General features: G+C 41.5%; 1 protein-coding gene across 1 annotated transcript; it reads right to left on the reverse strand.

Moving 5' to 3' along the window:
• Window positions 1-200: 200 nt before the first annotated feature.
• LOC143032722 (proline-rich protein PRCC) lies at window positions 201-18,096 on the reverse strand. The gene is made up of 2 exons (XM_076197654.1): window positions 17,394-18,096; window positions 201-6,688 (listed from the first exon to the last, which is right to left on the reverse strand). The coding sequence occupies exons 1-2, from the start codon at window positions 17,865-17,867 to the stop codon at window positions 5,813-5,815; spliced, it is 1,350 nt and encodes a 449-aa protein (XP_076053769.1). The 5' UTR covers window positions 17,868-18,096; the 3' UTR covers window positions 201-5,812.
• Window positions 18,097-25,361: the final 7,265 nt, after the last annotated feature.

Genomic DNA, 25,361 nt, shown 5'->3' on the forward strand with positions numbered 1-25,361 from the left:
TTCAGATATCAGAAAGAAATTCAAATGTAAGCTTCCATATTCACTTGTTCTGTTCATCACTGGGCTATATAATTTTATGGTATTTATTTATGCACTGTAGTTCATGTGCACCCATGATAAACACATGCATTTGTGTTCTCAAATTAGTTTAATTTTCTTTTCTAAATAAAATTTCTCAGGAAAAAATAAAATATTTAAAGAAAAGAAAATGTCATTCTTTTATTGTATACATAAAACTGAAAATGTTATTCTATTTTCTTACAAGAAAGTGTGAATCAGGTCACCAGTTAATAATAACTTTATAACACAATACTTTTCTGTGTGTGTGTTGTATGTATGGGGGAGGGGGGAGATTGATGTTACTGAGTTCCCAAGTATCATAGATGATGACTGAATAGGATGGTGTATTTTTCTCCTATGAAGAGTCAAAGCAAAGAAGGTCTTGGAGGACTTCAACCAGAAGTAGTAATTGTGTCATTAAATGTGCATGGATGTGATTAAAAGGGAAAAGATTGGTAGTATGTTTGTGAGAAGAATGATGAACATTTTAGCACTGAGTAAGATGAAACTGATATGGATGTGTGGTAGGCAGGATGTTAGGAGTGCCTATGTGTCAATGTGTCCTTGAGGATAATGTGGTTAAAAATGAGACTGAGACAGAAGGTATGGGTATTTGTGAGTGCATGTGGCCCTGGTAGTGAGAAAAGTGCGAGGAAAGAAGCATTCTGGAATTATTTAAATGAATATATAGATAATTTTGGGAGGAATGTGGATACTGGGTGATCTTTAATAAAGTAGATGAGCTGAAGGATGGAGTACTGACGAGGTATGATGTGGCTGGAACAAACGAAATGGTGAGATGTTAGAGATGTGATTGAGAGGGCAATGATGACAGTGAACACAGTGTTTAAGAAGATAGCATAAGTACGGTATAGATGGGCCAGGGAGGTTGATGGGAGGGTAGTTGAGAGGGTACTGGTCTAAGTAGTGGTACCTAAAAGGAGTATTAAAAGTTCTGGACATCAATGAATTTAGAGCAGAGTGGTAGAATATCTGATCATCAACTAGTGGAAGGGAGATTAAATGATGCTTATGTAGGCATCATGAGGTGCGAGTGGGTATATGAGGATGCATTGGTGTCTTGATTATATTTATTTTGTAGTTGTAACTGAGTGACCCCCATATTCTATGAACTGGTTTGATCATGTTTTCTGAGTAATACATCTGTAACTTTATATCTTAAAATGCGAGTATTGCGATGCCTCATCAAATCATTGTACATCAGGTAACCAATGCTGCCTGCGAGAATTTGACTCATATTGAAGAGGTTAAAAGTGGTTGTAAAATGAGAAAGACAAATAGGGAAGTAGAATGGTACTAGAAAAGAGCAAATTGAACAAAACACAAAGAATACCATGCAAAACTGAGAGAATTGTAATAAAAAGAAGAGAAAAAGAATAGATATGTTTCAAATTAGAGTGTAGGAGGAAACAGAGAGCAAGGCAGTAAATGGTGGAATTAAAAGGTGAGGGTGGTGGTGACAGAAATCAGGTAAGGCAAGCACATAAGGAATGGTTACAAAGAGGAAATGAGAAAACAGCCAAGAGAAGAATAAGATGTGAGCTTAAGTGGATATTTGACTGGAAAGAATAAAATTATGTTTTGGAAAGAAGTGAAGGAGTGTGATGAGATGAATCAGGTGGAGGGGAGGGAGAAGGAGAGGCATAAACAAGGATGGTGATGAAAACGAAGTCAGTGAAAAGAGGATGGGTAGAGTACTTCATAGATTCACTGGATGTAGAGAGAGGTTAGAGGGATTTGACTGTGGTGAGATGTCAAGAGAATGAATGTGATTGATGGGAGAGGAGAATGGTAAGTTCATAGCAAAAGAACTGTGGGTAGCACTGAATGAGAAGAAAGATGGAGAAGCACCTGGGTTAGATGGGTGTCATGGAGAATGTCTGACAAAGGGTGGGGCACATATTGTGGAATGGTTGGAGAGATTGTTTAATAGGTATCTAGGGGGAATGAAATGTACCAGTGGACTGGCAGAGTACATATATAATTCCATCATACAAAGGGCAAGGAAACAAGTAAGTGGTTCTTAACCTGGGGTATCTGTACTCTCAAGGGGTATGAAACCTTAAACCTGGGGGTACGAGACATGACGGCCAATGCAATAGTACAATATATTTACCATGAGAAAGCAAAACATATATTTTCCTAATTTTTCTCTTACTATAATTGTCTCAATTACTTTAAAAAAAGTTAGTGCTATAAACAATTTTCTTACATTTTCTATGGTTTCATATATGTTTTCTTGATATCTCGTACAGTCTGTGTTAGCGTTGGTCCTGGCTCTGATCCTTGCTTCAGAAGTTCAGTCACTGTGGTTCTGGGTTCTAACCGAGAGTGAGAGGAGCCAACAAGTACAGCTCACATTCATTTGAAATGTGGTGCATGTGCATTGTGCTGTGTGTAGTTGAGGCGATGTGAACAGTGTGAATTGGGTCTTCATTTTGCTTGATTGTGCTACAGTGGTTGATGGTATTGAGGTGAATTACTGGTGTTTGTCATTTGTGATTTGTGATATGTTATTTTTTTAGTGTTATCATTCTATTTGTCACAATATATTTTTTAGTTTGGTATAACTAATGTTGTTAAGAATAAATGTATTGATAAAAGATATATAATATTTATGGTACTGTTATATGCATGATGAGGAATATGGTGGCTTGTGTATTGTAGTGATGGTGATACATTATTATGTGATGGTTATAATGTATTATAATAGTTATAATATCCAGGCCTGCATCTTTCCAGGTATACGACTGGGGTAGATGGAACTCAACAACCACAATGCATACTCTGCAGCATAGTATTTGCAAATGCAAATTTCAAACCATCAAGACTCAATGAGCACTTCAACAATTGGCATGGAGGCACAGATGCTGGGGATGACAAACAGCTTGAAGATCATGTGGGAGTGACTTGATCATAGTGGTACCCTTTCAAAGCTAGGTTTTGTGCCAGATGAGAAGTCTTATGAAGTTGCCCTTTTGTGTGCAAAGAAGAAAAAAGCTCACACTATTGCAGAGGAGTTTGTTAAACCTTGTGCATTAGAAATGGCAAAAAAAGTGTTAGTTACAGAAGCTAAAAAGAGGCTTAAACACATACCTCTGTCAAATGATACTATACATTCAAGGATTAATTAGGAGTTGAGATATCTTACAGCAGGTGATAACAGACCTGAAAGCTAGTCCTGTCAAAGTGAGTATTCAGCTGGATGAGTCAACTGACGTTAGTTTTTGCATTCAGTTGATGGCATTTGTTCAGTATGTGAAGGAGAAAGAAGTGGTGGAAGAATTCTTATTTTGTAAACCTCTGAAAACTACTGCAAAGCAAATGATGTGTTCAGTCTTGTGAAAGAGGTCTTCTTGGAACATGGAAAGACTCTTAACATGTGGTTCAATTTGCACTGATGGAGCCCCTGTCATGATTGGAAATATATCAGGCTTTGCTACCCTGGTGATAAAAAAAGGTTAACCATGTAACTGTCACTCACTGTGTGTTGTATCATCATGCACTTGCTACAAATACATTACCAGAAAATCTAACTGTTTTATAAGTTGTTGTGCATGCTGTAAATTTCATCAGAGGTTGGGCAGTGAATTATCATCTTTTTGCATCTTTTTGTGAAGAAATTGGAGCTGAGCACAGTGTTCTTCTTTACCACAGAGAAGCAAGATGGCTTTCCCATGGCAGGGTACTTACACATATCTTTGAACTTCATAAAGAAATTATGCAGTTTCTCATAAATCAAGGCAGTGAAATTGCTAACCATTTGAAAACAGGTAGTTCATTTTGTCCCTGGCATATCTGGCAGATGTATTCACGCACCACAATGAACTGAATGTTTCTATGCATTGAACAGCAAAAAATATGATAAATGCCAAAGAAAAAGTTATCTGCCCTCACCAAGAAGCTTCCAATGTGGATAAAGTGCACTGAAAGTGGAAATTTTGCAAACTTCTCTTCTCTTGATGAGGCTGCTAGTGCTGAAGAAGAGCTGCCCATTGTGAATGAAGTAAAGGAACATTTCCAAGAACTGATTCAGTCTTTCCACAGGTATTTTCACCTTGAAGAAGGTTCTGTGGCACAAAGATGGATACAGGATCCATTTCTTCTCAATTTTGATTCCATAGATGATAATATAATGAAAGATGATCTTGTGGAGTTGCAGACCCATGACAGAATCTGAATGGATTTTGAAAAATACAACTCCAAACATTCCTACAGTTAGCACGGAGAGCTTTGAAGGTCCTCATGCCATTTGCAACTACATACTGCAAGGCAGGTTTTTCAACACTCCTACACATCAAGACAAAAGCCAGAAACCATTTGGATGCAAGTGATGACATGCGTCTGGCACTTTCAAAGAAAGAGCCTTGTTGAACATCATCATAAATGAGAAACAACAACAAAAGGGCCATTAAAAATGTGTTGATGTGTACTATGTAGTATTACTCATAATTACTGTTATAATGAGCATTCATTGTATCCTACTAATTGACACTTTTCATTTGAAATAAAAAAGTACCTTTGTTCAGTAATTGAAAAATATAATAACTTCTCTGCAAGGTTTGTATTATTAATCCTTTTCATATATTTGTATTGTATTGATATTGGATGGGGGTACAAGAAAATTTTCTGAGATATCAAGGGGTACAGGCCCTGTAAAGGTTAAGAACCACTGTTTTAGAGGGATGAGCCTGATAAATGTAGCTAGTAAAGTGTATGGAAAGGTGTTGAGAGGATTAGGAAGGGAATATGGAGAGAAAGGGATGCTGGGGTGAAGCAGTTGGAGAATGAATTTGAAAGGAAGTGTAAAAAGATATGTTTGGAGTAAATGTGGGCAAAAGTAAGGTGATGAGTTGTACATGGAATGATGATGGTATTACGTTGGATGTGAGTTTGAAGGGTGAGAGGCTGGAAGAAGTGGAGAATATTTCAGTATTTGCAATTCCATGTGGCAGTGAATGGATGAGTGGTCATGGAAGTGAATTACAGAGTAAAGAAGACAAATAATGTCTGGTGGAACGAAAGGTATATGAATGCAAAGAATGAATTGTATGAGGAAATGGTTGTGTCGATGGCACTGTATGGAACAGATCTGAAATTTAAAGGAATAACAGCCTGAATATGTTAGAGCTGACATGTTTGAGAAGTATTGTAGATGTTATGAGGGCAAAGAGTGCTGAGGTAGTTTGAGTATATGGATAGAATGTGTGATGAAAGACTAGAAAAAAGTGTGACCAGCAGAAGTGGACTTGGGAGGAAGACCAAGAATAAAATGGATGGACGGAGTGAAGGGAGGCTTGCGCAAGAAATCTCTTGAAAAAGGAAGAGACTGCAAAAGATAGGAGTTAATGGTGTGAAGAAAATGTGGCCTATTGGGATGTTCATTTTGTCTGCTCAAAGATTTTCTGGGGTGGATGAGGAGAGAAGTCACCATATACTAAAATGGTGGGGGTAGACTAGTTCCAGCTGTTCAGCCCTTCTGTGGAGGCCCTAAGTTTTGTTGCATTGCCTTTGGCCCCAAGCAATGTGATGGGGAGAGTGATGACCATTCATCTACAAGTTTTTGAAGTGGGAAGGATGATGAATGGGTTTGGATGGGTGTGAGGTGGTTGTATTGCTCTGACCTGTCCACCTCCTTTACAAGGGGGAAAAAGGCCCTTTAGTACTATATACAATAAAATATTACCCTCTCATACAAAATCGATAATGTATATATCTCTTTGTGTACATCTCAAAAGCCATATTTTGCTTGAGTCTGCATTTTTGTCATACGATTCTCTGCCCAGTTATTTTTCAATTCTAGTTCTCTCTCTTTGGCCTGATGAGCTAAGTAGGTAATTTGATGTTTGCGTTTCTGTGTCTGTGTGGGCACTCCTTCTCGCTTTTTACTATAACTATGAGTAGGCTTTTCTTCAGTCAAAGCTTTCATCATCCACTCATCACGAGACAAGAGGGCATCATCTGCACTTACATCAACCATATTGATTATTTCTTCTCCTTTGTGTTTCCTTCTTCCAGTTAGTCTCTGTAGAGCTTCTTTATCAAATGCATTAGGTTCACTCGATGGTAATGGGTAGAAATCTGGCTGATCCATTGCCCCTGAATAAGATGGCAATGATGGTTGATTATATTCATTAGAAAGTGGTTCCCTCCTGTGCTGTGTTTCTTCTGTGGTGCTATCCCTAAAAACTGGTCCTCCCATAAATGAGGAATTTTGTGAGCTTGGCAACACTGTGGAAAGTGCATCTGACTCTGTGCTCTTCAGAGAGGTTGTAATTTCTGTTGTAATAACGTCTGGAACCGGGACCGAGACAGGAGCAGAAAGTGAAAAGAAATCCGAGGCATCACCTTCCTCATCAGAGTCACTGGCTAATATATTTTCACGGACTGCTTTTGTGGTAGAAGATTTAGGTGCATGTTTAGACTGTACTTTTGATCTGACTGGCGCTGGTGGCTGCTTGGTAAGAACATGTGGTACCAAAGATCTCTTTGCAGTTTTGGTAACCAAAGCTTTTGGCTGTGGCAACAAGGAGAATAGCCCACTGCCTTTTGATGATGGCTTCTTTAATGATTTCTCTGGCACCTCCTCCTCTTCATCATCAGCAAGCTGAAAAAGAAAATGTTACATACATTAGAATTGGGAATTGCATTCTTTTTCCATATTGGAAAAATATAAGAGTACTGCTTAAAGACTCTTAAAATTAGTTGCTAGATATTTCCTAGTCTTCAGTTGGGTGAAGTATGCCTTCCTGCTGTGAGGTGCAGTATAGTTTGAAGTTTTACAGTTCCACTGTCCACTTCAGACCTTACTCACCCTACTCTGACAAAATGTGTGTTAGATAATCATGTACTGTTCTTATGAATAGTCTAGGCTATATTAACAACTTCACTACAATGATACCCTTTACAAATTTTACTCTGGCTGAAGGTCTAGTTATGGAAACCTGCAAGTTCTGAGAGATTGATACTGGAGGAATCTTTTCCCTCCTCCCTGTCTTCAAATTGCATCAACATCTTTACCTCTATCCAGGGGTTCAAGGGTGTGGCATTTGGTATTTCAATTGGGCTCAAGCTCATTCTCTATTTGCTTTGACTAGCCTCCAGTTGCCAGTGTCAGTTACTTGGGAACCATGGGTCTCCTGCTAGATACCTGGGACAATGTTATTGATAACTATCCTACATTTTTACATACACAAAGAGAGCTGACAAATGGCAACTGGTCCCATCCTCCACCTGCCAGCTGTTAATATAAATTTTCCACACTTACACAACATAGACAGCAGTCCAAAGTTTCTTCCTGAAGAGATTTATGAGAGGCCCCAAGGATTGTGGCTAACTACTGTGGGTTTCGTGTGTAAAACTTAAGGTAACAATCTTTATTACTCTGGCTGATGCCAGGGTATTTTATTCAGTAGAGGTAACAGCAATGCAGTGTTGGATTAAGGCTGCCTTAATCAATCTCTTAGCTAAAATGACACCCTTTGCTGATGTACAATAAAACAAATTCTAACCTCCCCCTTCACTTTGGTTTTGGGGACTATATAAACCTACCAGTGATGATTGGGTTGACAACTCCCTTTATAAAGATATTACCCATCTGGGGTATTGGCTGCATGTTATTGTGGGGTTAAAATCTGCTCAGATGATACTTTAAGGTCTACATGGGGCATCCCTACAAACTAGAGCCACACATAATTTTGTCTGTGTTGAGGAAATCTCTATTCATATGTGTGGAATGTGTGAAAAATAATTTGATGCAACCCGAAGGGACTTCTCTGACTTCTTTTTTCTGCATGAGGGGATGGAGAGGGTGTTCATTGATTAAATGAAGCAGCCTTGCTGTGGATGTGCTGTGTCTTGCAACACTGCTTCTGATCTACGGCAGTGGGCAAGATGCAGGGATGACCCATCATCCAAGATGAGCCAAGATAAGAGGGAGGGAAGGGGGTGAATGGGAGTGGAGTATGTGGGGATGGAAAAGGGTGGGAGTGGATTTTATGCCTTTGTTTTTTGGCTACATCCCTTGTAAGGGGAAAAGCCTTTGGTATATGTATGTACCCTCTCTGTTATATGTTTTTTGACAATTACTTTTAAATTATCCAGACTTTGCACAATCAACCAATATGTTGCCCCTGGTCCCTCTTGCAGAAAACCTGTGGCCTTTAACTAGCAATAGCCTCTTGGGCAGGACCATGAGTCATAAAGGAAAGCTATATAAGATCAGCACAAATTTTTTCCCTGGATTTCCCTGGTTATCAAAAATACCAGACCATTTTAGATAGAAAAATGAATGCTGTAGCATTTTGTGGACAAGTATGCAATTTTTTTTTTCATATTCTACATACACTTCTTCACCTATAGGTGGCGCTGCAGTCATTAGTATCAAAATGGCATCTATGAAGGACAAAGTACCACATGTTTATGTGGTATCACAAAACAAATTTGACAGTAACTGATGCAGCATGCCAAGTTCTTTTGAGTCATGATGAGTTGATATCCGAGGGTTGGCTGCATTGGAAAACAATGCTGCAGAGCACCAAGAATCTCCACATCCCAGATTAGCCTTCCTCTTCTTCTGAAGTAATCAACACTGCTAATCATGCTAAAGTTCTCATATTGACACTTGATACTTATCTAGTGGATTTGTCATAATAATTTCTAAATATTTGCTGAAAAAAAAAAAACATACATATACCAAGGGCCTTTTCCCTTACATGGGAGATAGCCGAAGTCAAAAGGCATAATTCCACTCCCACCATTTCATCCCAACCCATTCCACCCTCCATCCCTCTCATCATGGCTCCTCTTGGATGATGGGTCATCCCTGCATTTCGCCCATCGCCCTGGGTCAGAGGAAATGCAGCAAAACACAGCACATCCACATCAGGGCCACTTCATTTAATCGGTAACCCCCTTCTCTATCCCCTCATGCAGTAACACTGAAGGAGAAAAATCCATTCGGGCTGCATCAAAACATCATTCACACATAACCACACAGTGATTAGTGTTCAGGTCACTAAAGGGGATAGATTGCATTGATAGGAGAGATCTCCTGATTAAAATTGGGAGGGCTTTAAGAGGTCATGGAAGTAAATTAAGAAAGATCACATGTCGAAAGGATGTGAAGAAATACAGTTTTCCATATAGATGTATATGTGGAATAGCTTAGGTGATATAGCCCAAGCTCAAACAATACATGAGTATAAATCTAAATATGATAATTGGAAATCAAAGATATAGATTGTTGGAACCATACATGAATTTGAGTCAAAGTATGTTCGAAAATTAGATAATAGGAGACAGGACTCAATGAGTGTTGATAGACTGGTCATATACAAGCTCTGAGCTCTCTTCCAGGAGGGAAATAGCTGTCAATCATGAGTCCAACACACAATCCAAGACCATGGTGAATCACACACAAGCTCAGACAATACGAGTTCAAATCTAAATATGATAACTGGAAATCAAAGATATATATTAAACCCTTCCATACGGTGCCGCACACGAAGGCGTCATGGGGAGCGAGTGTATTCGCGAGGCTGCCATATCGGCGTCTTGATTATATTTATTGTAGTCGCCCCTGTGTTTTTACATTCTCTAAAATGTGCCCTGAATCCCATTCTCTGTGGTATTCAAAATTCGCAGGGTGAAAAAGAACGATCGAGATAAGCGTGACTATATTTTATGATATATATACGCGTGACTATATATTTTATGATGCGAGTATTTATTACGACACGTCGTACGGCTGGCATGGCTGCTGCCACTGAGAAGGGTCATGACGCCTACGTGCGGCACCGTATGGAAGGGGTTAAGCGAAACCGTATGGGGTACGCGACACCGAGGGGATTTTTCTAAAATATTTATAGAGTAAAGAGCTGAAACTCTCAGGTAAATAGGTATCCATATTGCCTACTACATTTTAGGTGAAGCAGAATGATGATGTATGTACACATTGTACAACATGTACACATGGACGTACTATACCAGTAGCGACATTTACAAAAGTGCAAGTGCAAAATACGTGGACCAATTTGTTTTATTTTGGGGCTATGATTAGTCAGTAGGCACACCTAGGCCGGGTCATTGAGTAAATTGAACAATTTCCTTTATACTTTTGTATACAGGCATTTCAATTTTAATGTCTGGCAAAAATCGTGAAAAATACAATTTTTTGCTCTTGTTTCCATTATTACTCCAAAACTCTTCATCCTATCCTATTCAAAATATTCGAACGATCGGCCCTAGCGAGTTACTAAAAGTAATATTCCCTGTAAGTTTCATCTAAATCTAATGTATATTAGATTTTTTATGATTAAAAAAAGTAGAAAATAGAAAAAATCGAACGGAGATATGGCAACTTGAAATATGAATATATCTGTAACTTGCTTATAGTTTTCACCAATTTGACTGATTTTTTCATGGCTTAATTCTTATTATATAATAAGTAAGTACAGTAAAAAATTATCAACATATTTTAATTATAAGTACTTTTAAATACTGAAAAACTAAAGTATAAGTATGTCACAGTAGTGACGACGCACAGACGACAACATCATATAATTTGCTTTTTTGCACCTTTGGCGGTTTTCTTCATATGAAACCTCTCTGCTGGGGTCTTCAGGGTATCTAAATCATTGGAAAAGAGAGTTTATATTTCCAGTCCTAGTAGTGGGCCTTCTCTTTCCTCATCAGATTCCCCTCGCCAATCTATGTTGGTCCAGGGCACCCCCCTCCAGCATCATTGATGTCCCCTTCTTCTTCTCTTCTTCCTGTATAGCCTTGTATAAGCCTTGATCTTTTTGGTTCCTCTTGCTTTCTTCTTTGGATTTAATCTTCCTCTTTGAATTGTTTAGTCTAATGTTGTCATTTAACCTCTGTCACCGTCACAGAGGTGCGGTGTTGTAGGGTGAGGAGGTGGGGCGGTGGTTGGGGAGGTGGTTGGAGTGAGAGGAGGGTGAGATCTTTAGTCGTCTTTGACTGCTTGCATCTAACCTGCTGCTTGCTGTTTTTTGTCATTGTGATATGTTCTTTTGTTCTTTTTGCTACCCATGATGACTGTACTACTAAAGATAATATGTAACTAGCTAAAGTAATAGATTGCAATGCGAACGAGAAGCTCATGAGACATGGCGTAGTTCCCTTTTCAGAGCTAGCCGGTAACTAACGCTAACGCTTAGTTTGCACAAAGTTGGCGAAATATTCTCCCTCCACCTAATCCTCCCTTCCCCTCCACCTTTGGGCCGTTGATCCCTTCCCCTCCACAATCGTATTGGCCGTTGATACACTGGGCGAGTGTAAATTCAATCAAATTTTCAAACGTTATTCGCTGCGCCTGAAGGTCCTAAGTGGCACGCCTCCTTCTAGTGTGGGTTGCGCCTTTAAATTTGTCCCTTTAATCCTCACCCAGGACCTTTAAATTGCGCGCGGCTTGAAAAATTATTTGTCGGGATTTGTTTCTAAGTGGTATACGAACATTTTGAACACAGTTTTGAAAAATGCCATATCTTGACCAAATTCACCCCCCCAGGTGTCGCGTACCCCCTTAAGTTGGAATTGTACCTGAATTTGAGTTATGCAACATTCATGATTCTATTTAGAATGGTTTTGGGGATATTATTTTTCATAATCAGGGATAGACTTTATATTCACCCTGTACTTTGTTGTCACGAGATTTTTATTGTGGGACACTGAATCTACACCCAGGCCTATAAATTGGTACAGTCTTAACCCTTTGGCTGGTTTAATTGCAAAAATGCGATTCAAAACAGATTCCACTTAACCTGCTATTTAATAAATAACAAAAATGCCACACACCCAAATTAAAATCCCCACATGCATACATGTAGACTCGTCACCAAACCATACACTTTGAGATAACATTCTTTCACACATCCTCAATTGCCCTAAAAACTTGAAAAGCATGGTGGGTATACAGGCTGGGCGATGTGGGCAGTGTCGCACAGCCACCACACCATCGAACCTACGCTGCTATACACCTCATCTGGCTTGGATTATATTTGCTGTTTTTACAATATTAGGTAAATTATGTATGCTACAGCTATGATAGAGTGTAGGTATCTGTACAAGAAAATACCCATGATTTGGTACTGAAGTAAGGCAAAATAGTGTGATAATATGCAATACATTTGTGACCACCATGGGCGTCACAGGAATTACTCATGTTGGCTGTGTTTATGCACCCACGATATGAATAAAGCATATGAATATAATATAGAGGCTTTGGAGTGAAAATAGAAACATGCTGTGGTATTGTGATATTTGAAATTAGTTATCTATGTTGTTGACAGCTTGTCACTGAGAGTATCAGTTGACTGATCAGCTGATTGCCCGAGGGCATAAACAAATGCATCTGCCTGCGAGTTTCATGTATTTTCTCAAGTAAGTCCCATTTGTTACAGTTAACACTGATGTAATAGAAGTTTGTGTAGATGAAAATACCCATGAGATGAAGTAAGAATGACATGAAATATGATGATAATATATGTAAAATGCAAGTGACCAAAACTGGTGAAACTAAAACTGTACTGTACTGTACTGTATCACAAGTTCATTATTACTACAGAGATGGGTGGTAACACAAAGAAAATTGGCTCCCATAGGCACAGGAGGAAATAGAAGAGATTCTGGCTGCCGAAGATTCAGATACTGAGGAACAGTTTGAGAACAGTGATAATGACAATGATCTGGACAGAGAAGATGAAAGAATTTCCTCTTCAACTTCTGGAGGTGGTAATATTGGTGTAAATCCAGTTTGGTCAAAGTTAGAAAATGTGAGGACTGATAACCCCATAAAACTTAAAGGTGGAATGGACTTCAGTAGTACTCACAAAGTTACTGGTACATAGATAACTATACCCCATATCAAGTATTTCAAAAAGTCTTTCCAGAACATGGCCAACGGTTATTGATTTTATTTTAGTATTGTATTGTCTACTGTACCAAATAAATTATTACAAAGTTGTACATATACTGTTTACATGGATCCTAAAGATGTACCTGTACAGGTGTATATATTTGTATTCATATTTATGATATTAACCACTGAATGCTAGGTTTTACAAACTTTACACATTCATATAAGTAGATACATGTGTTTTGGGTACAAATAAGCAGTGTATCTATAAGTAACAAGGGCAAATATCCCCATTTTCTCAAGGTACTTTTTCAAATAAAAAATGAAAAAATCAAAGATCTACAAAAATCTCAATTTCTAGTTAATTTACATGAAAATTAGTGCCATATTAAAAAAAAATCAGAAATTTACTATCTACGGACAGCACATTTGATTTTTTTTTTAAGAAAATGGGCATCGCAGGGCAAATAATTATCTGCCCTAATTAAGTGGCCAAAAGGTTAATGCTGGATGGTGTCCCGAGTGCAGGTAAGCCAGTCTGGTTCTTATTTAGTGTGGGGATTTTTTTTTCATGGGACTTGTGTCTTGAGGTTGATGGGGTATTGAGTTTGGTTGTCTTTCTTGAAGGGCTTGTTTAGTAATCTGAGTGTGTAATGTGTTTCTGAGTGGATGTTTTATTTGTATAGCAGGTAGGTTGTTATATATGTTTGATAAGTACACTGCTGGCATATATATATATATTTTTTTTTGCTTGTGAAATGTAGTGCAAAGGGAGCGTGGTGTTTAGGGTTCTATTGTAGAATGGTGTTCGATGGGGAGGGCTTTGGTTTCTGCATGTAGGTGTCCAATTGTTACTGTTGTCCTTCCCCAGGATGTCTGACCAAGCATTCCTGTCTCCACCACATTAGCATGACTACACTATGTTACTATCCAGCATTGAAATAATAAAAAACAAATGCTATTTCTGCAGAGGTCCACCATGCCTCATTGCATTTTCTATTCAAGATAAGATGAACCTCTTTTGTCAATTACACCAACTTTTCTAAAGTGAAGATCTTCTACAAATGTATGGTTTTTGTGATATCAACTTTCTTTGGCTGTGTAATGTAATGTATGTAATGCATGCATGCTCCCCTTAGTCATCCATATAAAAAATGATGGCAGAGAGGAATAAATTAGCTATGTGTTAGTCTACAGCAACACAATTTGCTCCCCCACAACCTTACTGGTGCTAAATATGGCACAATAAATTACTAACAACACCAATGATGGTGTTACTTGTTTTCATGCCAACCTTGGTAGAAGAAGGTGAAGTGGAGGAGCTTATGCCAGGAGGCATGAAGCTGCAGCCAAAGCCATCAGCTTTGCCCTATGTGCTTCTTGGACTATTAGGACAGGTAACAATCACAGGTAGATGGGCAATAAATCTTAGATGCGTGATTTGAGGTTGCAATAAATATCAGATTTACATGAATCACATTGTAAAACATTGACTATTGTGGGGAGGGTGAACCTCTGCAGAAATATTATGGAATAAGACTGATCACAGAAATAAGCAACCCAACATGCTATTACCCACAGCACACACAGAATATTCTTACACTGCCCTAATTAAGCCTTACCCAGACAACACCACAATCCACAATATCTCATCCTTGAATGACTTACAGGCCAATCTGGTGATTGTTGCAAATTACTGGTACCTGGATGCCATGGGGTTCCCAAAAGAGACCTAGGACTGATTAATATATCAACGGCAATAATGTCTTAATTAACCTTGAAGACCTCTCTCGGAAAAAACAAAATAGGTGGATGCATTTAAACTCACAAATAAAGCCAAAATGTTATCAAACATAGAAGGGGTTAATTAATTAACTAGATGTAAATCAAGATGAGAGTATCACCACTGATATGATGTCACCACTAGGTAAATCTAAAGAAGTGCAGATCTAAACAATATAGCAATAGAAAATCAGATATTAATTTTGTAATTTACAATACATCAGCATAACATACATTTTACATGGCAGAAATCAGTAACAAAAAAGTTTGCTAAAAGCGATATACTACCGAATGGAGCTGCAACAAGATCTTCGAGATGCCATGTTTGTTTGATGGTCAATTTTTAGAACTGCACACTTACACGATATAGCAATAGAATATTATTAATTTTGAAAACTATAATACAACATAATATGCAATTTTCTTGGCCAAAATTAATTACAAAAAAAGGTGCTAAAACTGATTTATTAATAAACGAAGTCGTGGCAGTTAGATGATATGCCATGTTTGTTTTGATAAATGCTGAGGTCGAAGAAATGAAAGGATAATAAATTTGTCTATTCTAACCTATATTTAGTAATTTGGTACCTCAAATTCTAAAGATTATCTGGGTCATCATGGATGCTGACAGCCTGATTATTATTGTACCTCAGGCAATTAACAGATGACGGCAGAACCCCATGTTCTCTCAACAAGTCCAAGGAAGCCCAATTGTCTCTGTAACAGCACTTATTAATGTCACATGGAGTTAGAGAACACCTGGTTCACAACATGAAAGCCACTGGACTGGACAGACAACAACATGGCATCTGGACTATATCCTAGTGGCTTCGTTCATTAGTAGATTTGTTTGTAGCAAGGGTTTTTGTTATTCATATCTGCCATAAAAATCACTATTAAGTTCATGTATTATTATTATAATTTACAAAATTAATATTTAATTTTCTAATAAAATATCGCGAAGGTGTGCTCGGCTAAAATAATACAGTTTTGACAGATGCATAAGTTTAAGAAACTGAAGTATAAAAAATCATCCTAATGTAATGTCCTACAGGGTATGCCTCACCTGGAGGTCATCATGGTCATCAGAGATATTGATGGAATTTTATTTTATATTGATTCCCACAATAATTAATGTATTCTAATTTACAATATTAATATTCTATATATCATATTGACATATCACTAAGGTGTGCACAAGTTAGCCATTGTCAAACTGACAAAGATGGCACTAAGCAGATGACACAATCTCGAAGCTCTAGTCACAGCTCTGTGTATTGCTTTTAACAAGATTGTTTATTATTGATTTTCACAAAGAAAAGCAGATATCACATTGATGTGCTTTACCAAATTAATGTATAATTTTCTAATGCCATATCAATTAGTTGTGCACTTTCTATAGTAATACACATCACTAGTACTACTGTACAATTTTTTAAGCCTTTGAGTTTGGTTATTTTATCTAGTTTTTCCATGTAGAGACTAATATTGCCAAATATTGGCTGGATTTACAGAATACATCTATGCTAATGGTGACACTGATCAAACGTGGGTTCTAATCCGGTGTCACGCACACATATTTTTCACTACTTTGAATTTCAAATTCATTTCTTTTATGGAATGGTTATATTAGGTTCGGTTAGGTTAATTATATTATAATTATGTTATGAGCTAATGATCAACTTAAGTTTCATGTTAAATATCTGTTTGCATGATTCTGGAATCCTACCCACTGCATACAGATACAGACACTACACAGTGACAATTGTAATATCATATGAATGGCGGTCTCACTAATTGCCAAACAAACCGAACAAAACCGATAAAAGCCGAACAAACCAACAAAACCCAAACAAGGACGGTTTTTGCTCAAATGCACACTTCTATATATATATATATGGTTGCATTATTTGAACTATTTTCTTTAAAATGTGTGATTTCCATGTAATATGATCAAAGAGAAGTTACGTTTTTATCCAGCCCGTCCTCAATGATTATTGGTGGTATGGATCAAACTTCACTCTATTAAGTTTCTTACTATTGTGTTATTAGTGTAATAGACTGCATATAGTTGAATTATTTCAACTCTTTTCTTTAAAATGTGTGATTTTCATATAATTTGACCAAAGAGAAGTTATGTTTTTAGCTTCTGCAAAGTTACCGACTGGTGGTTACAAATTTACCGCTAGCCTGCCATCTATGTTCTGCGAGTGCAGATCATCACTGAGCGTCAGGGTTGCCAGATTGGCATTTTTAATCCCAAATTTTGCATTTGTGGCATGTTTTTACTGTTTGGCAGGAAAATTTGTAGGGTGGCATTTTTGGGGGGCGTTTTTAAATACCCGGTCATGATTAGAGATCATTCTTTTACTTGTATCAAGAATTAAATGATTATGTATATGGTTGGACAAATCGTAGCTGCGGTCGGTAATTTAGCAGAGGATAAAAACGTAACTTCTCTTTGATATTACATGGAAATCACACATTTTAAAGAAAATAGTTCAAATAATGCAACCATATATATATAGAAGTGTGCATTTGTGGAAAAACCGTCCTTGTTTGGGTTTTGTTGGTTTGTTCGGCTTTTATCGGTTTTGTTCGGCAATTAGTGAGACCCTATGAATGGTGACTCGTCGTAATTTTATTTTTTTACCTCTGCCAAAGATGGAACAAAAAACTGAATTTTCTTCCTTTTCTTCGTTTTAGCTGTTGTATTTCCATTGTTTCTGTCCTTCACAGATGCATTTACTTTTACATCAGCAATATTTTTAGTTACTTCCCAAGTACCAACTGTTGGTACATCCGTAATTTCTTCCTCTTCCACAATTTCATTGGTATCCATATCATATTGAGAACGAGCTCTTGGAATGGAGGACAAAAGACCTCCATTTTCAGTTGCAATTATGGCAGGTTTATCTTCATCTTCATCAATTATACTATCAATGCCTGACTGAACACTGCTATCTTGAGGTTTGGATACAGACTCGGGTCTGACTTCATTTACTAATGCAGTCGTTGCTTTCACATTTGACGTTAATTCATTGCATTCCCCATTCTTTTCTACAACCTCTGTCTCCTCCTCTGAAGCAGTGATATCACTATCATCACTATATGCCACTAAAGCCATTTCTATGCATCAACTTGTAGATTGCGTTTATATTGTTTACATACAACCACACGATACCGACAAGCGGATTCATAGGCCATTCAAAAGATGGCGGTAGTGAAGCATAAATGTGTCGTCTGCTAATTCTACTTGATTGACTGCTAATAACTTTAGGGATTATATAATTACAGGATTTTTGCATGACTGGGACAAGTATTCGTATTATCCTGACCAGTTTTCTTGTTAAAAATTCTTTGACCTCAGTGCTGGTTTTAGATCGCTGTCATACTATTAACTATTAACAGCTTCGAAATTGATATTATTGGCGGGACACTTGGGACACAAGGCAACTTATTTTACCACCTTTAACCTAGCAAAATATGATTAAATCAGTAGCCGTACAAAAATAATATATTTCAAAACATTTACAATATAAATTTTAAGGTATTTTATAAACATATCTTTTGGTTAACAAAAGAGAAGCTTGAGTAAAGAGATATGGTGCTGAGTAAGGGGTAACTATGATGCCCAGGTACAACTTTGCATTTTTTCTTTTGTAATGTTATTCATTTTCACTGGAACCACGTTTAAAACAAGTATCTTATATCAAAAGTAGTTTTGGAGGGACTTTTGACGAATCATCTCAATTGACAATGTCATTCTGCAGCAAAACAGACGGTTCCTTTAGCGCTATTGAGAGTTTTCCATTGTCTTGCAAGAGTAGTTTCAAGTCCCTAAATATTTCTGACAACAGGCAAGATGTGTGGACAGACGGTATAATCTCTCTCTCGTGTGGTGACGCGGCGCTAGTCAAAACCAGACTGGCCGTCACACAGTTCTGTTCTGTTCTGTTTAGTTTGGGAACGAGGTTCCCACGGGCTTTTTGAGTGAGCCCGTTTGGAGGGTGATTTATGTATGAGTGTGTGGGGATTTAACCACACCCACTCATACATTCACAAGATGTGCATACGTATATGATATATGTATGCACATCTCAGTGAATGCACGCTTCCTAACATGAGCTGTATATTCAGTGGATATGTGTAATTGTAGCAATTGGTGTAATAAATTTTAAAAGGGGGGGGGTGATTCAATGTATGAGTGTGGGTGGCTTGGCCACGCCCACTCATACATTTAGCGGATGTGCATACCTATGTGAAATACGTATGCACATCTCGGTGAATTGATCCTTCCTGACATGAACGGAGTATACAAGTGCAATAGGTATAAAAATTTAAATGGGGGGCTGACACTCCACCAGCCGACGCAGTTCGTAATCACTTAAGTGGCTGCATAGGCGGCGCACAAGACCCTCAGATGTTGTCGGAGGCCCTCTCCTCAGAAAAACAGTTGCGGGGCAGTACTTGAGGTAATGTTCAAGGGTGGTTTCTGGGTGGCGGCAATGTTGACATTTCTTTTCTCCTGCTGTCGGGTCGGTCTTGATCTGCCAGAAACAACGGTCCTCCAGCCGCAGACGGAAGAGCAGAGTTTCCATTTTTCTTGGTGTGGAGCGAGGAAGTACAAGGGGCTCGTAGTCTGTGACTGCCCTGTACCACCTCGCCCTTTCTGATACCTCTGCCTCCAGTCTGTGCTGAAGGAACCGTTGTACCTGATTAAGAGCCCTGGTGCGTATGCGCAACTGATTTCTGCCGAGAGGGACGACAACATCGACTTCGGGTCTTTGGCGCGCCGCTTCAGCTGCGGCGTCGGCTAGCTTGTTACCTGGACGCCCACATGGCTCGGCACCCAGTTGAGCGTAACACTCCTGCCTTGCTGATGTAGCTTTAGCAAGAGTGCTTGGATGGAGGTCAGTAGGCGTACATTGTCGCTGGGCTGTGTTGTATCTAAGCTGCCTAGCAGAGACTGAATCCGTGTGGATCACCACAGGACCAGTTCGTGATATTAGAGCATGCTCTAACGCTCCTTGGACCGCTATGGCCTCAGCTTGGAGAGTGGACGCATGATCAGATACTCTCCTGCCGAAGGTCAAACCGCCCGTCACGAAAGCAGCCCCCGCACTACGAGGCCTGTTGGGGGTCTACGGAGCCATCCATATAATAGACCGCCATTCCAGGTTCCGACAGTGCGCGGATACCTTGTGGGGCCTGCGCTCGTACTCTTTCCTGGTCACATAACTTCTTACTGGGAAGCTTTGTGACAACGAAGGTTGCAGGTATCGACAGCCATGGTGGTGGGGGCTTGAACCCTGGGTGTGGAGAGTCCCTACCCTTCTCAAGAAGAACGCTGGTGAGCCTGAAGGAGTCCAGGAGCCCACCCGCCTGTGATAGCCAGGTACCGGAGTGGATAAGAGTATCCACCCGTCCCAGAGCTATCACAAGGCTCTGACTCAGCTCAGTTATCCTGGGGCTCTGGACTATCTTGGCAAGAAAGTCGACCTCCAGCCTTCTGACCCGTGATGCTAATGAAGGCAATGAATGCCTTCATCTGGAGGTTAACAATCTTGGTCCAAGGTTGAGCTCCCAGGATGATCCTTGCTGCGGCCTTTTGGCAAGGCTCCAGGTCTTCAAGCTTGGCAGTCGCCACATTTATGAGAGCTGGGGCAGCGTAGTCCACCAAGCTGCGGACTGCTTGCACATAGAATGTGCGAAGGACCTGATGCGTGGCACCAAGTGCCTTCCCCGTAATTGCTCTCATAACTGTGGTTCTTGCCTTCAGTCTCTCCTTGAGATAGGCTAGTTCCTTCTGAAAGGTGAGCCTTTCATCAATCCAGACTCCCAGGTACTGAAACTGGTGAACCCAGTCCAGCCTTAGGTCCTGGGTGGTGAGGTGCCCCTCCTCTTTCCAGAGTCTTAATGCCATGGCCTTCGATTTTGTAGGGGAGATCTTTAACCCTAACCTGCAACACTCCGTCGCCACAGTGCTTAGGCAGCGCTGAGCGCTGCTGAAGCACCGCCGTTTCCCAGTAATTATGAGTGCAATGTCATCTGCATAAGAGATGACCTTGCACCCATTGGGTAGAGGTAGTTCCAGAATGTTGGAGACGAGCATATTGAACAGAGTGGGGCTGAGGACCCCCCCCCCCCCTGTGGAGTGCCATTCTCCAGCATTCTGGCCTCTGATATGTGACCCTGAAATCTTACTTTCGCAGACCGGTGTCTGAGATAGTCAGCAATCCAATAAAGCAGCTTGCCTTTCTGTGAACTGGCCAGCTCAAACGCCTTTTCCAAATCCAAAAAGACCACGATGGACGGCGTGCCACTGACAGCATTGAGGAGTGTTGCTATACTGTTTGCTGTGCCAGTGCCCTTGCAGTAAGCATGTATATGCTCATGCATTGAGCCCAGTTTCCACAGCAGCATGTTTAGCACCATCCTCTCCGCTGTCTTCCCCCATGCAGCTTGTCAGGCTGATGGGGCGATAAGCACTAGGTTCTTTGGGCTTTGGAATTGGAGTTATGATTGCCGTCTTCCAGGTTGTTGGTAGCTTGCCAGTCCTCCAAGACGCGTTTATCACCCTTAGAAGTGCCTTGTCACCCGCTGGCCCAAGATGGGTCAGCATGGAATAGGTGACGAGCTTCTCTCCAGGTGCTGTGTCTGAGCTGGTCTTGTGTGTGACCCGTAGCTCCTGAAGCGTAAAGCTAGCGTCACTATCATCCGACCGACTCATCATGTCCTCAACACAATGGCGCCTCACTCCTTAGAGGTCCTGCAGTGTGTCTTGAACACACTGCGGGAGTGAGGTGCTGCTGGAGCGAGAGACAAACTCCTGCACCAGCCGCTGCGCCTCAGCATCAGGGGCATGATGAGTGCGTCGCGGTTCAGTCCTGCCAGTAGCTTTATGGAGCTTGGACCACAGCCCTGCTAGGGAGGTGTGAGCGTTAAAGCCCTCACACCATTCATGAAATTTAGCTCTTCTGGCATCTGCAGCTATGACGTGAGCGTCACGAACTGCAGCGCGCAAGTTAGCCAAATTGGTCTGAGTTCGGCGCCGTCGGAAAACACGCCTAAGCATGTTCACCCGATGGTTGGCCTCTCTCACCTCGGGGGTATAATACCAACTGTTCTTATGTTCTCTGGGGGACTGGCGAGTCTTTGGGATGGCTCTGTTGGTAGCCACCTGAAGGGCTGCAGAAAAGTCAGCTTCTAACGTTTCCACGTCCTGTGGTGGAACGTAGGACGCTGCCCATTCTTCAACAGATCTCTCAAAGACTGGTCAGTTTGCCAAAGCTGGCTTCCACCTGGGAACAGGTAATACAGCTGGTATGGGTGGTGCATCCCGTATCTGCACAGAGACACCAAAATGATCGCTAGTGACTATAGGATGCACCTCCCAGGTTACCCTAGGGAGAAGAGTGGCCGTCGCCAAGGTCAGATCAAGTCGCCCACCTTGCACGTGCGTCGGATTACCATCATTCAACAACGCAATGTCAGGGCATTCATCTAGTACGTAATTTAAGTGGCGCCCAGCGACATTGGGCCCATGGGGCGACATCAAAATATTGTGATGGGCGTTGAAGTCCCCTCCTATGATGAGGAGCCTGTCCGCAGCAAGAGCACACACCTCTCCAAGGTCCAGTTCCGCTCTCTCGCCCCTGTATATGTTATAGATGGTGTACGTTTCGTGGGCTCGAAGGAGTCGAACCGCAAGAACTTCCACACCATTGCCGCCACATGATACAGGGTCCATGATCTCACTGCAGGGGATGGATGATTTGACTAAGATCATGCACCCCCTGGTAGTGGGTAAGCGAGGGAGGGAGAAGATGCGATATCCCGGAAATCGCACCTCATCGCTCACCAATGTCTCCTGGAGAAGTATGATATCGTAATCATGCTCTTGCGCAAGCGCAAGGAGATACGAGCTTTTGCTGCGGAACCCGTTTATGTTCCACTGTAGCAACCTTAAGTGACTATTGAACAGGGCGACTATCTTCCCTGTCAAGTTCCATTACGGTCTCATCTTGTCCTCCCCGGTCAGAAGACAAGATGGGTTGCGACTTTGTAACAATGGGAGCATTTCCCTCCTCATCAGAAGAGGATTCTTCAAGCCTAAGTGCATAATGACGTTAGGGCTTTGCAGAAGACACTTTCCTAGTCTTTAAAGATGTGGGTGTAGCTTTCCCAATGGTAAAAGTGGGTGTGGCGGGCTTGGGGGAAGTGGAAGGGGAGGAGGAGGAGGTAGAGGAAGAGGAAGAGGTAGGGGAAGAGGCGGGGGAGGAGGCAGGAGAGGAGGAGGTAGAGGGGGAGGGAGTCCTCTCCTTTCGCCTAGGGTTTCTCTTCTCATTTAGGAGTTTGAGCACGTTCTTGACGGCCCCATCCACCATGACTAGCATATTCTCTGGGTCGCTTTCCCCTAGGGTAGTAGCGACTGCAGAGACGACACCAGTCACAACCAGGTCGATATCATCCTCCCTAAGGGGGATGACATCGGACGGATATTGAGGTGGAGGGGGCCGCCGTTCCTGTGCTCGTGAGGTTGGTGCTGGGGACGTGGGCCTGGCTTTAGGTTTGGGGGTGGGATTGGAGGCAGGTGTGGGTTTGGAGGTGGGCGCGGGTTTGGAGGCGGGCGCGGGTTTGGAGGTGGGTGTGGCTTTTTTGGGAGCTGGTTGTGTTTTTGTGTTTGTCTGTGTGGGAGCTGGTTTCAGTGATGGAAATTGCTCCTGACTGTCCATATCAGGAGCACTAGGTGTAGGTGGCTGTGGTGGGAGAGTGCTTCCTGCTGTCCCATACAAATGTTCCTGGGGGGGGGGGCAGGTATGAAGTCTTGTTGCTTCTCTGTCCTCTCCTTACAGGCAATGGCCTGAACTTTACGCACTGCGCATGAGGTATTCCAGGCGTGGTGCTTCTTGCCACAATTGGGGCACTTGGCAACAGTCTCAGTGCCAGCCTTGAACTTGCTGAGACAAGTCTCAGTGGCATGAGGCATGCTACAGATGCCGCACTTAGGTTGCTTCTAAGTGCACCTCGCCTGGTGATGACCATAGCGCTGACACCTGAAGCAACGAAGAAAATCAGGGATGTACGTTCGAACATCATACCTACCATACCATACCAGGTCGATTTTGTCAAAGGGTTCGCCTTTGATAGTAATCAGCACCTGGCGTGTGGGCGTCTTGTCCCATCGGCGCATTCTCGTGACCGCGATTACCTGACTGTGGTCTTCGATGGCCTCAGTCATGTAGCTGGTCGGATAATCGTGTACCACGAGTCTATGCTTCCTGTCCTCCGGGTTTAAACGCTCCAGGTTCACTGGTTTGCCACCGAGCGACTTGATCGCATCCAGCTCCTCGACGAGTTCATAAGTGCTTGGTAACAGTAGCACGTTACCATCGCCGAGGGGCCGGAGGGATAGAAGCTTGCCACGGAGGGGGGCTTCTCCAGAGCTCTCACCACCTCAAAAGCAGTGTCATACCCCGCCGAGGGTACGACCTTGAAGGTTGGGAGCTTGCCACCCTTTCCACTGGGAGGGGCCACCACAACAGCAGCTTCATCGTCCGATGGAGGCGCTGAACCTGGAGCGCATCGACGCCTTTTCGACACGCCAGTCGCAGAGTCAGTAGCCGTCATGGCGGCATTGATAACGAGCAAAAACTGAGTTGGAATGCAACGGTAATTCGTGTGAAAAAAAATACGTAAATCTAAGGGGGCGGGGGGCGCGGGCGTTTACTAACGCGTTGGTGCTAATTCGCTTTACGAAATCTGTCTACCTCGCAAGCAGTCAATCGAATACGAGGCCCGAGTGCGCCTAGACGCGCGAGACCGGGCTTTTCTTGTTGAAGGGGTTCCCACCTCTCCCGTCGTAAAGGCAATTTTCAACAGAACCACATGGGCTATGCCGATCGTACAGGGAGAATTATGCTGGGCATAATCCTGCCAGAGCGAGATTCCACAGGAAGGGGGAATTATCTCGGGTAGCAGTACTTTCCGATTTTGAATGGGTTGTAGCACGTCAAACAGCTAGAAACTAGGGTGAGTGACGGCATACAGGGCGTAAACAACGTGAGGAGCGATCCAGTGTGGATGTACTCTGTTCGGAATCTATCTAATCTCTGCGCCGTCACACAACTCGAGCTAGGCCTATATACTCGCCAAAGTTAGCAAGACGTCTCGGCTACTTCCATCCAGCAGCCAATCAGAAACTCGGGAAAGCTCTCCGGGGACTTCGCTGAACCGCCAGCCTCCTTTAAAAGGAGTATGTAGAATACACACACAATCAGATCGCAAACAAAAAAACACGACTACATGCACAAATATCAATATAAACTTTTCTTTCTACTGAAATTATTTTCTAACTTTCTCTCCTACTTCATCTTCTCATTTTAGTTTACCTACCACTAATATTATTTCCAATTTCTCTATCCTTCCCTACGACTAAGCCTCCTACTCATTTTCTGACTTTGTTGGATGAGGTTAAGAAGAATAGATATCCCTACGTAACCTCACGGTTACACATATTAATCCCAGCCTCCAACCCCCAAGTCTCCTGCCCACCCCTCCAAAGCCACGACACCACGAAATAAATATCCCTAATCGCCCGGTGGCGATAGTCCTCTTT

This window comes from Oratosquilla oratoria, chromosome 1 (assembly GCF_046742065.1).
Source record: "Oratosquilla oratoria isolate Oo_2021 chromosome 1, ASM4674206v1, whole genome shotgun sequence".
Lineage (NCBI taxonomy): Eukaryota > Metazoa > Arthropoda > Malacostraca > Stomatopoda > Squillidae > Oratosquilla > Oratosquilla oratoria.